The sequence below is a fragment of the Meleagris gallopavo genome, chromosome 34, assembly GCF_905368555.1.
Source record: "Meleagris gallopavo chromosome 34, MGAL_WU_HG_1.1, whole genome shotgun sequence".
NCBI lineage: Eukaryota > Metazoa > Chordata > Aves > Galliformes > Phasianidae > Meleagris > Meleagris gallopavo.
Window position 1 is genome coordinate 320914 of NC_139438.1, and position 13654 is coordinate 334567.

At 47.9% G+C, this 13654-nt stretch overlaps 1 protein-coding gene across 1 annotated transcript; it reads left to right on the forward strand.

Moving 5' to 3' along the window:
* The first annotated feature begins 970 nt into the window (after positions 1–970).
* Positions 971–5080, forward strand: LOC100541596 (guanylate-binding protein 1-like). The gene is given in 12 exon segments (XM_010728304.4): positions 971–1127; positions 2018–2234; positions 2339–2466; positions 2684–2793; positions 2977–3044; positions 3047–3178; positions 3264–3506; positions 3694–3971; positions 4111–4323; positions 4397–4499; positions 4623–4870; positions 4949–5080. Coding segments are annotated over 11 exon segments (1866 nt in total). The 5' UTR covers positions 971–1127; positions 2018–2023.
* Positions 5081–13654: the final 8574 nt, after the last annotated feature.

Genomic DNA, 13654 nt, shown 5'->3' on the forward strand with positions numbered 1-13654 from the left:
TGTGGCACTTTTAAGGTGTTCCAGGTGTGGGAGAGTGTTTGGAGAAGGTTAGGAGTGTGACTTGAGGGTGTTTCTGGGGGGACTACGAGGGTGTTGCACATGAGAGGGTGTTTTTGGGGTGGTGGTTTCACACATGGGAGGGGACATGGGGAGTTTTTGGGGTGTCACATGTGGGAGGGTTGAGGGGCAATTAGGGAGGTGTCACGCGTGGGAGTGGGTGATGGAGAATTTTGGGGGTCTATCAGTGTGAGGTTTTTGGTCTCTATGGTGGGGTCACATGTTGGAAGTTTTCAGAAGTTTAAAGGGGTATCATGAGTGGGAAGGGTGGTGGAGGTTTTTTGGAGGGGACTTTTGGAGGGGTGCCATGTGTGGAAGCTTTTGGGGGCATTATTTGGGACTAATGGCTGAGCAATAGTCGGCAAATGGTTGACCGATAGTTGGCCAAGAGTTGACCAATGGCTGACTGGTAGTGGACCAATGTTGACCAGTGGCTGACCACGACCCAGCAGTGTGCCCTCATGCCCTCATGGTGGTACTCCCTCCCCACGACTCCTCCCACTGGAGGGCTGCTGCTCTCTGAGGTGCTCCCAGAGCGCTCCGGGACATTTGCAGACGTCTCAGCCCCTCTGTTGGCCTCAAACAGCCCCTGCCTGGGATGCAGTTCGTGCTCTCCATCACAGCCCGCACGGAGACCACAGGGTCCTCTGCCAGGCTGGTGCCTCAGTCGGGTGCAGGGATGGAGAAGACGATGATGGAAGATGCTGCAGGGACCGGAGAAGGATTTTCTGCAGAGCACAACGGAGAGGAGCGTGGCTGAGGCACCGTCGGTGTTTGGAGAAATGAACTGGAGTGCCTGATATGGTGGCGGGGACCCTCCTCTCTCCTCATGTCACCTGGAGCCCTGGAGTGTCACCAGAGGGTCAGAGTACTGATGAGGTGGAGCAAATGCCACAGAGCAGAGCTGCAAGGGGTGGGAGCCAGCAGGCAGCTGTCGGACAGTGTTATATCCACTCTCATTCGCTTTCACTTTCGCTCTGACTCACTGCCATTTCCTGGAGAGCCATTTCCAGACTGAAGCCTCAGGGTATAAGCAGCCCCACAGGCCAGCGCTGCAGAGCCCTGCGGTGGTGAGTGGCCGGGGCTGGGTGTGGGGAGGGGGCTGCAGAGAGAGGGGACAAGGGAGCCTTGCCCGGGTGGCTGGGGGTGGCACATCCGTGTTCGATGGGATAGGGAAGAAAAACCTCACCCGAGGAAACTCCTGGGGACGTGGAGGGGAATGGGGGGGGTGCAGAGGGGTGATGCCGGGGCTGTGGGGTCCCAAAGGGGGCTCGGGGGAGGGACGCAGCTCTTTACCTCTTTGCACAGCACCAAAGCCGCCCCTTGTGTCCTGCTGTGCTGCCGCAGGCTGAGAAGGCACAGGGGTACGGAGGGCTGAGCCGGGTTCGGTGCATTCGGTGACCGTTGGTGCCCGGTGAGGTGGGTGCACGGAGCTCTGCTACGCATTGCGGATTGTCCAGCAATCATCACTGGGTGATACTCGGCAAAGCGAGCACAGCCCCGAGCAGAAGTGCAGCTCTGTGCATGAGGCTGCCAGACCCCCTCCTCCATCCTCTCCTCGCACTGCAAGTTCCCACCAAGCCGTCCCAACAGATACTGGGGTCGGGCAGGGGTTCCAGGCTGGCCTCCAGGCAAAGTCCTCTGCCCTCTCCGCCGTTCACTTTCACTCTGCCTCACCTACTGCTGCTTGGACGGGAGGTGAAGAGGGTGAGACTGCAGGGTGTGAGGCAGCCACACAGCCCGGTGCTGCAGAGCTGTGGGGCTGCAGGCGGGAAGGGGCCAAGGTCATGACTGTCTTTGGAGTGTGCTGCCCAGGAAGGAGCAAAGTAGAGAAGGAAAGAAGCTCTGGTAGGGAGCAGGAGCAAAGAATGCAGTGCTTGGAGACCCAAAGCGGGGTGAATCGGAGCATGGCTGCCGGCTGCCGGTGCCCCGTCCCAAAGTCTCGCCGTTCCCACTGCAGGCTGTGATGGCAGCCCTGACATCCGCGGCGCCGGTGGTGGAGATGGAGGAGCCCATCTGCCTCGTTGAGAACCACGCAGGGCAGGGGCTGGCGGTGCGGCGGGACGCCCTGCAGGTGTTGGCCAACATCACACAGCCCGTGGTGGTGGTGGCCGTCAGCGGGCTGTACCGCAGCGGCAAATCCTACCTGATGAACCGGCTGGCCGGGAGGAGGACGGGTGAGGGAAGGGGTGGGATGGGCATCGCTGACCCCGTGTGCCCCTGGTACTGGGATTCTCCTCCTCTGCGTTTCGTGCTGTCAAATCCCACGGCCCCCACGCAGGTTTCTCCCTGGGCTCCAGCGTGCAGGCTCACACCAAAGGAATCTGGATGTGGTGCGTGCCTCACCCCCTCCAGCCCGGACACACGCTGGTGCTGCTGGACACCGAAGGGCTGGGAGACGTGGAGAAGGTCGGGAAAAGCAGCCCCTTCCCCCCATGCAAGCCCACTGCATGCAGAACTGTGGGGAGAGCTGCCTGCTCCGCCTCCACCACAGCAGTGCGCTGGGGTCGGGTGGTGGGGTGACCTCACATCTGAGCTCTTGGCCATGGGTGCTCAGAGCGCGGGGCTTCGCTCACCCCCTGCACTGCTCTGCTGGAGGGGGACACACTGGGGGTGTGCATTGCAGGGAGACACCAAGAACGACACGTGGATCTTCGTGCTGGCCGTGCTGCTCTCCAGCACCCTCATCTACAACAGCAAGGGCACCGTCGACCAGCAGGCCCTGGAGAACCTGCAGTATCCTTGGTGGCCGTGGGGGTTCCCGCTTTGTTCCCGTTGGGCGGTGGGCTTTGCACGACAGAGCTCCTCCGAGAGCCGCCTGCTTGGGGGGCATCCACATCCCTGTGGTGCACAGGAGCTGCTGGGGGTCCCGTGTTGCAGGCAGAGCCGAGCTCTTGTTCTCCTTATCCAGCCCCGCAGCTACGTGCTGACGCTGGCAGAGTGCGTGAAGCTGACAAAGAGCCCGGGGAGAGCGGAGCCCAACCACCTGCTGCCACTGGGTTGGCCGCGTTCTTCCCAACCTTTGTGTGGGCTGTGCGGGATTTCACGCTGCAGTTGGAGGCGGACGGGCAGGAGCTCTCCGAGGACGAATACTTGGAGAATGCGCTGAAGCTGAGGGGCGGTGGGGATGCTGAGCTGTCGGGCACGGCCGGCGCTGGGTGCTCAAAGGCAGCAGAGAGCTGAGCTGTGGTTGTTCCGTCCCGCAGGCAGCAGCCCGGAGGCCGAACGCTACGACCGCCTGCGGGAATGCATCCGACAGTTCTTCCCCGAGAGAAGGTGCTTCATTTTCGACCAGCCTGCCAGCAAGAGGGATCTGCCCCGCCTGGAGGAGCTCCCTGACGATAGGATGGACCCCGAGTTCCTGCGACAGCTGGAGAAATTCCGCAGCTACATCTGGGAGAGGTCTCCACCAAAGACCATCCCCAGTGGCTGCAAAGTAACGGGGGAGAGTGAGTGATGCTCTCGGGGCAGTGGGGCACGGGGGAGCTTTCCTGCCTCTGCGTTTGGTGCTCCTGGGTGTCGGGTTGGGTGGGAAATAGCAGGAGAAGTATTCGGGGATGCTGGGAGGGGCAGCAGGGCTACGGCTGCAGCCAGGGCCAAAACAGAGAGAGCTCTCATCCCCTCCCCCCACGGCAGTGCTGGGCACTCTGGTCGAGACCTACGTGGATGCCATCCGGAGCGGGGCCGTGCCGTGCCTGGAGAGCGCGGTGACGGCCCTGGTCGAGCTGCGCAACTCGGCGGCGGTGCGGGAAGCTGCGGTTCTGTACCGGGAGCTGCTGGAGCAGCGGGCAGAGCTGCCCATGGAGACCGAGGAGCTGCTGGAGCTGCACGAGCAGTGCCAGAGGGAGACGCTGCAGCTCTTTGCGGAGCGGACGATCACAGACGACGTCGAGCGCTTCCGTGCGGAGCTTCTGGTGGGCGCTCCCCGGTTTGGCCCGCGTTGCTCCGCGGCACCGTGCTCGGCTCTGCATCCCCCATAGGGCTGCATTGTGCTGCTCCTTCCTGCCCCCCATTTCCCCGCCTGATTGCTGCCCCTCGTGTCCCCCCACACAGCGGCAGGTGGAGGCAGCCAAGCTGGAGCTCTGCAGCCGCAATGAGGAGGCGTCCCGTGAGAAGTGCACGGCTGCACTGCAGGAGCTCTACAGTGAGATGGAGCAGCGCATCAGTGACGGTGTCTACTTCATGCCGGGGGGTCACCAGCTGTTCCTTGGGGACCAACGGGCGCTGGTGGAGCGGTACCGGGCGCTGCCGGGCAAAGGGGTGAAGGTGGGAAGAGGAGCAGCCCCTGCCCAGCGTCACCACCTCACCCCCTGACTGCCACACTCCCGTTGCCCCACAGGCAGATGCTGTCCTGCAGCAGTTCCTTCAGAATGTGGAGCCTCTGGCCAGGAGCATCTGCAGCACAGACCGTGCCCTGACAGAAAAAGATGAGCAGATCAAAGGTAACGCCTGTCTTGGAGAAATGCTACCACCTCTGGAGGAGCTGGGGGCTGGGGCAGGGACAGCACTGCCAGGGTGCTGGGGGTCCGCTCCTCATGTGCAGTAAGCTCTGCTTCTCCCTCCAGATCTGCAAGACCGGAACGAGAAGGCTGAGCAGGAGAGGGAGGCTGAGAGGGGGAGGGAGGCAGAAAGACTGCGGCAGATGGAGGATTGGATTCGTGGATATGAGAAGGCAGAGAAGGAGTGGGAGGCTGAAAGGGAGAGGGCGGCAGAACAACTGCGGAAGATGGAGAACCGGGCTCGCCGCTCTGAAGAGGAAGCGCTTCAGCTGAGAAAGAGAGCGGATGAAGAGAAGGAGAAATCTCATTCCCAGGTATGGAGCAGCACAGCATGTGCGCAGTCATGCAGCATCAGCAGAAGGGTCCCAACAAGTTCTGCTTCTCATCCCCAGGGTGGGCACTGCGGAGGTGGCTCCCAGCAGCAGGACACGAGAAGCAACAGGGCTCCTCATAGAGTAGCAGTGCTGGGTACTTCACTAGTATTGGGGTTCCTGGCACTCAGAGTTGTTCTCTTAGGACAATGATGCTTCACTTCCAACCGGGGCGTTTCCCATAGTCGCCTCACTCGACAGAAGTGCTTTTGTAATTGGGAAGAAATGGTGTCTTCTGGTGGGATTTAACTGCCAGTGAATTGAGCAAACTTCTAATCGTCTTCTTGGGGAAATGCTGTTCATCTGCTTGGGGAATCACACTTCTTCCTTTGCTCAGAATGTGCACTGCTTTCAACAGAGGCTTTTAAAAGAGTGACATTCATGTTTCTGTACTCTAGGCATTTCTGTAGAGTCATGCTTTGCTTCTGAAAATGCTAAGTGTAAATTAATTTAAAAAAAAAAATTAAAAAGAAGCACAGTAAAAGCACTCACACTTTCCCCTGAGCAGTGACCATTTCAGCCTGGACTGAAGGAGCAGCACTCGGCCTGGGCCAGCTCTGCTCTCCTGGGGGGAAATCAGACACAGAAAGCAGGATGGGCAGAGTTGGGGAGGGTGTGAAAAGATCAGGTGTGGTGAACCAACTCAGCCATGAGGTGACACTGCTGGCTCATGGTCAACCATTGGCCAACTACTGGTCAACCATTGGCCAACCACTGGTCAACCACTGGCCAACCATTGGCCCACAGCTGTTCAACTATGTGGCCACGCTCATGGAAGGCACCGCAGGGCCCTATCCTGGCCATGAGATCACACTGCTGTGAACCAACTACTGCTGAACTGGTCAACCATTGCTCAACTATTTGTCTGTCGTCGTGCAACCATTGGTCAGCTGTTGGTCAACCAAGTATCGCAGGGGACATGGGGAGTTTTTGGGGTGCTCGAAAATCAAATGGGATCCTGGGCTCCATCAGCAGAGGGGTGGCCAGCAGGGACAGGGAGGTGATCGTCCCCCTCTGCTCGGCTCTTGTGAGGCCCCACCTGCAGCACTGCGTCCAGGGCTGGGGCCCCCAGCACAGGAAGGACGTGGAGCTCTGGGAGCGGGAAGAGGAGGGCATTGAGATGGTCAGAGGGCTGGAGCAGCTCTGCTGTGAGGAAAGGCTGAGGGAACTGTGATGGTTTAGCTTGGGGAGGGGAAGCTTCTGGGCTCATTGTGGCCTTTCAGTACTTGAAGGAGTGGAAAGTGAAAGTGTTGTTTCTGCATTGAACATTGAAAAGGGCAGTTGATCTGAAGAATTAAGCTGTCACATACCCTTGGAAATTGCCCATGTGGAAAGGAAGAACACCTTATACGTATTAGTAACATCTTTTAGAAACATAGTTCCCAATTTACCTCACAAATTCTTTCTCACAAAGCTGCAATAGATTCTAAATGTTCTAAACAAGGTGGGCATAGTGCTCTGAGCTAGGAAACATGCTGTAAGGTTGTTCGTTCGACCGGCAGAAGCGAAATACATGTAACAAACTGGCAAGGAGTCAGGGCTTTACGCAAAGCAGAGCTGTCCCACTCTGTGGGAATGTGAGGATGCCATGGGCAGGCTCCAAGATACTCCCCTCCAAAAGGATTGAGAGCAGCCCTGGGGATACGGGTGGATGGGAAACTGGACATCAGTCAGCACTGTGCCCTCACGGCCCCGAAAGCCAGCCGTATCCTGGGCTGCATCCAAAGCAGCACGGCCAGCAGGGCAAGAGAGGTGATCCCGCCCCTCTACTCTGCGCTGGTGAGGCCTCCCCTGGAGCACTGTGTCCAGGTGCGGAGTCCTCAGCACAGGAGAGACGTGGAGCTGTTGGAGCGCGTCCAGAGGAGGGCCACAAAAATGACCCCAGGAAGGGAACACCTCTCCTGCAAGGACAGGCTGAGAGAGCTGGGGCTGTGCAGCCTGCAGAGGAGGAGGCTGCGAGGTGACCTGATAGCAGCCTTCAGTATCCAGAGGGCAGAGACGGGAAAGAATAGGGCAGACTCTAGAGCAGAGTCCGTGGCGATAGAACAAAGCGAAACGGCTTCAAGCTCAGGGAGAGTGGATTTCGTTTGGATGTAAGGAAAAAGTCTTCTCCAGGGAAGGTGGTGAGGCACTGGAACGTGTTATCTAGTGTGGAGGCGGATGCCCCGTCCCCGGAGACTTTCAAGGCGAGGCTGGAGCAGGCCCTGGGCAATGGGATGGAGCTGTTGGTGGCCCTGTGCACTGCAGGGGAGTTGGGCTGGGTGGCCCTCAGAGGTCCCTTCTAACTCTAAGCGCTCTGTGGTTCTACGGAATAGGGCACTCCTGCTCGGCAGGGTGCGGGAGCGACGGAGTCACCAGAGTGACACAGAGGAACAGTGCTGGGTAATTTATGCAGCTTTCTAACAAGCAGTCAGCTCCTTCCAGGCAAAAGTGGGCAACTTTCTAACAACCAGTCCTAACCGTTACGCGTAAAGAGCGCTTTGGAACAGCTGTGATTTCTGCACCAACTGCCTGCAGGTCAATGGAGGCAACAGCTCCTAAAGAAAAATGAGTAAGGCAACATTGAGAGGAAAGAAAAGAAGGGAGAGAAAACAGAGAGGGGCAGCACTCCCAGGCGGGGCGGGCAGCAGGCTGCCGGTGCCGGCATCATAATGGGCCACGGCCAGCACCGACCACGCTGTCACCGCGTTGCCGTGGCGACGTTTGTGACACGGCCACCCGGGAGGGGTATGAAGGCGCTCACGGCGGTGGGTCCCGCATCCTGAAGGAGCATCTGGCAGAGAGCAGACGCGTCTGAAGGATGAGCTCCGGCATGGCTGGCGCCAACAAGGAGCGACCCGCCGGCACGAGGCGGAACAGGAGGAGCCAGGACGGCCCCGCAGCGGGGCGTGCCTCTGGACCGACAGACACCCACAGCAAAGGTACACGGGTCCACAGCCAGCACAGGAGCGGTGCTGCAGCCCATCCTGGCGCTGAGCGGGCGAGACCCAGCACGGGTCTGTTTTTACACGAAAATACCCCTTTTTCTAAAACAAATACCTGTTTTTAACACGAAAATAACCCTTTTTCTAAAACAAATACCTGTTTTTACACGAAAATACCCCTTTTTCTACCACAAATACCTGTTTTTACACAAAAATAACCCTTTTTCTCCCACCAATACCTGCTTTTTACACAAAAATACCCCTTTTTCTCCACAAATACCTGTTTTTTCTACAAAAATACCCATTTTTCTAACACAATTACCTGTTTTTACACGAAAATACCCTTTTTCTCCCACAAATACCTGTTTTTTACACGAAAGTAACACTTTATCGACCACAAATACCTGTTTTATTACACCAAAATACCCCTTTTTCCTCCCACATACCTGTTTTTTACACAAAAAATACCCATTTTTCTCACACAAATACCTGTTTTTACACAAAAAACCCCTTTTTCTAATACAAATACCTGTTTTTTACATGAAAATACCTCTTTTTTCTCTCACAAATACCTGTTTTTACACAAAATAACCCTTTTTCACCCACAAATACCTGTTTTTACACAAAAATACCCCTTTTTTCTCCCAAAAATACCTGTTTTTTACACCAAAATACCCTCTTTTTCTCCACACAAATACCTGTTTTTACACAAAAATACCTCTTTTTCTCCACAAATACCCTTTTTTACACAAAAATAACCATTTTTCTCCACAAATACCTGTTTTTACACGAAAATATCCATTTTTCTCCACAAATACCTGTTTTTACACAAAAATACCCCTTTTTTCTCCACACAATACCTTTTTTCACACAAAAATACCCCTTTTTCTCCCACAAATACTTGTTTTTAACAAAAATACCATTTTTCCTCACAAATACCTGTTTTTACACAAAAATACCACTTTTTCTCCACCAATACCTGTTTTTTAACAAAAATACCCCTTTTTCTCCCAAAAATACCTGTTTTATACATGAAAATAACCTTTTTCTCCACAAATACCTGTTTTTTAACAAAATATAACCCCTTTTTTCCTCCCCCAAATACCTGTTTTTACACGAAAATACCCCTTTTTCCTTCAAAAATACCTGTTTTTACACCAAAATACCCCTTTTTCTAACACAAATACCTGTTTTTACACAAAAATACCCCTTTTTCTAACACAAATACCTGTTTTTACATGAAAATGCCCCTTTTTCTCCCACAAATACCTGTTTTTACACAAAAATACCCCTTTATCTCACAAAAATACCCGTTTTTACACGAAAATACCACTTTTTCTCCAAGAAATACCTGTTTTTACACAAAAATACCCTTTTTTTCCCACAAATACCTGTTTTTACACGAAAATACCCCTTTTTCTACCACCAATACCTGTTTTTACACAAAAATACCCCTTTTTCTACTACAAATACCTGTTTTTACACGAAAATACCCCTTTTTCTCCAAGAAATACCTGTTTTTACACGAAAATAGCCCTTTTTCGACCACCAATACCTGTTTTTACACAAAAATACCCCTTTTTCTCCCACAAATACCTGTTTTTACACCAAAATACCCCTTTTTCTCCCACAAATACCTGTTTTTACACCAAAATACCCCTTTTTCTAACACAAATACCTGTTTTTACACGAAAATACCCCTTTTTCTAACACAAATACCTGTTTTTACACGAAAATACCCCTTTTTCTAACACAAATACCTGTTTTTACACGAAAATACCCCTTTTTCTCCCACAAATACCTGTTTTTGCACGAAAATACCCCTTTTTCTCCCTCAAATACCTGTTTTTACACAAAAATACCCCTTTTTCTAACACAAATACCTGTTTTTACACAAAAATACCACTTTTTCTCCCACCAATACCTATTTTTACATGAAAATACCACTTTTTCAACCACAAATACCTGTTTTTACACGAAAATACCCCTTTTTCTAACACAAATACCTGTTTTTACACCAAAATACCAATTTTTCTTTCAAGAAATACCTGTTTTTACACGAAAATACCCCTTTTTCTCCCACAAATACCTGTTTTTACACCAAAATACCCCTTTTTCTCCCACAAATACCTGTTTTTACACAAAAATACCTCTTTTTCTAACACAAATACCTGTTTTTACATGAAAATACCACTTTTTCTCCCACAAATACCTGTTTTTACACAAAAATACCCTTTTTCTCACAAAAATACCGTTTTACACGAAAACACACCTTTTTCTCACACAAATACCTGTTTTTACACGAAAATACCCCTTTTTCTAACACAAATACCTGTTTTTACACGAAAATGCCCCTTTTTCTACCACCAATACCTGTTTTTACACGAAAATACCTCTTTTTCTACCACAAATACCTGTTTTACACAAAAATAACACTTTTTCTCCAGAAATACCTGTTTTTACACGAAAATAGCCCTTTTTCGACCACCAATACCTGTTTTACACAAAATGCCCTTTTTCTCCCACAAATACCTGTTTTTACACCAAAATACCCCTTTTCTCCCACAAATACCTGTTTTTACACAAAAATACCCCTTTTTCTAACACAAATACCTGTTTTTACACGAAAATAACCCTTTTTCTAACACAAATACCTGTTTTTACACAAAAATACCCTTTTTCTAACACAAATACCTGTTTTTACACGAAAATACCCTTTTTCTCCCACAAATACCTGTTTTGGCACGAAATACCCTTTTTCTCCCTCAAATACCTGTTTTACACAAAATACCCTTTTTTAACACAAATACCTGTTTTCACAAAAATACCACTTTTTCTCCCACCAATACCTATTTTTACATGAAAATACCCCTTTTTCACCACAAATACCTGTTTTTACACGAAAATACCCTTTTTCTAACACAAATACCTTTTTTACACCAAAATACCATTTTTCTTTCAAAAATACCTGTTTTTACACGAAAATACCCTTTTTCTCCCACAAATACCTGTTTTTACACAAAATACCCTTTTTTCCCACAAATACCTGTTTTTACACAAAAAACCTTTTTTCTAACACAAATACCTGTTTTTACAGAAAAATACCCTTTTTCTCCACAAATACCTGTTTTTGCACAAAAATACCCTTTTTCTCCCAAAAATACCTGTTTTTTACACCAAAAATACCCCTTTTTCTAACACAAATACCTGTTTTTACACAAAATAACCCTTTTTCTCTCCACAAATACCTGTTTTATTTACACAAAAATACCCCTTTTTCTAAAAATACCTGTTTTTTACACAAAAATACCCTTTTTCTCCACAAATACCTGTTTTTACACAAAATACCCCTTTTTCTTCACCCACAAATACCTGTTTTTACACCAAAATACCCTTTTTCTCCCACAAATACCTGTTTTTACACAAAAATACCCTTTTTCTCCCACAAATACCTGTTTTTACACGAAAATAACCCCTTTTTCTACACAAATACCTGTTTTTACACGAAAATACCCCTTTTTCTCCCACAAATACCTGTTTTTTACACGAAAATACCCCTTTTTCTCCCACAAATACCTGTTTTTACACGAAAATACCCCTTTTTCTCCCACAAATACCTGTTTTTACACGAAAATACCCCTTTTTCTAACACAAATACCTGTTTTTACACAAAAATACCCTTTTTCTCCACAAATACCTGTTTTTACATAAAATACCCTTTTCTCACCACAAATACCTGTTTTTTACAAAAATACCCTTTTCTCTAACACAAATACCTGTTTTTACACAAAAACCATTTCTCCCAAAAATACCTGTTTTACACAAAATACCTTTTTTCTCCAAGAAATACCTGTTTTTACACAAAAATACCCCTTTTTTCCACAAATACCTGTTTTTACACAAAAATACCCTTTTTCTAACACAAATACCTGTTTTTACATGAAAACCCTTTTTCTCCCAAATACCTGTTTTTACACAAAAAATACCCTTTATCTCACAAAAATACCTGCTTTTACACGAAAATACCCCTTTTTCTCCCAGAAATACCTGTTTTTACACAAAAATACCCCTTTTTTCCCACAAATACCTGTTTTTTACACAAAATACCTCTTTTTCTAACACAAATACCTGTTTTTACATGAAAATGCCCCTTTTTCTCCACAAATACCTGTTTTTACACAAAAATACCCCTTTATCTCACAAAAATACCGTTTTTTACACGAAAATACCTCTTTTCTCCACAAATACCTGTTTTTACACAAAAATACCCCTTTTTTCCCACAAATACCTGTTTTTTACACGAAAATACCCCTTTTTCTACCACCAAATACCTGTTTTTAAAACAAAAATACCCCTTTTTCTACTACAAATACCTGTTTTACACAAAATACCCCTTTTTCTCCACAAATACCTGTTTTTTACACGAAAATACCCTTTTTTCACACCAATACCTGTTTTTACACAAAAATCCCTTTTTCTCCCACCAAAATACCTTGTTTTACACCAAAATACCCCTTTTCTCCCACAAATACCTTTTTTACACAAAAATACCCTTTTTCTCAACAAACAAATCCTGTTTTTACACGAAATACCCTTTTTCTAACACAAATACCTGTTTTTACACGAAAATACCCTTTTTCTACACAAATACCTGTTTTTTACACGAAAATAACCCTTTTCTCCACAAATACCTGTTTTGCACAAAATACCCTTTTTCTCCCTCAAATACCTTTTTTTACACAAAATACCCTTTTTCTCTCACAAATACCTGTTTTTACACAAAAATACCCTTTTTCTCCCACAATACCCCTTTTTTAAACCCAAAAACCCCCCCTTTTTCTCCCACAAATACCTGTTTTTAAACCAAATAACCCTTTTTCTCAAGAAATACCTGTTTTTACACGAAAATAGCATTTTTCTAACAAAAAATACCCGTTTTTACACAAAAAAAACCCCTTTTTTCCCCAAATACCCGTTTTTACACGAAAATGCCCCCTTTTTTTACACAAATACCTGTTTTTACACCAAAAATACCCCCTTTTTTTCCCCCAAAAACCTGTTTTTACACAAAATACCCCTTTTTCTCCCCCAAAAAACCCGTTTTACACGAAAATACCAATTTTTTTCCACAAATACCTGTTTTTACACAAAAAAAAACCCTTTTTCTCCACAAAAACCTGTTTTTACCAAAATAAAAATTTTTTTTCCCAAAAAAACCTGTTTTTTAACCAAAATACCCCTTTTTCTCCCAATACCCGTTTTTTCACAAAAAAAACCCTTTTTTCCCCCAAATACCCGTTTTTACACCCAAAACCCCCTTTTTTAAAACAAATACCTGTTTTTACAAAAAAATACCCCCTTTTTTCCCCAAATACCCGTTTTTTTTACAAAAAAAACCCCTTTTTTTTCCCACAAATACCTGTTTTTACACAAAAATAACCCTTTTTCCCACAAATACCTGTTTTTTCAAAATAACCCCTTTTTTTCCCAAAAAAAACCCGTTTTTACACCAAAATACCCCTTTTTCTCCCCCAAATACCTGTTTTTACATGAAAATACCCCTTTTTCTCCCACAAATACCTGTTTTTTCACAAAATACCCTTTTTTTTCCCACAAATACCCGTTTTTACCAAAAACCCTTTTTCCCACAAAAACCCTTTTTTCCGGAAAATACCCTTTTTTTCCCCCAAATACCTGTTTTTACACAAAAAAAACCCCTTTTTTCCACAAAAACCTATTTTTAAAAAAATACCCTTTTTTACCCAAATACCTGTTTTTAACCCAAAATACCCTTTTTTCCCCC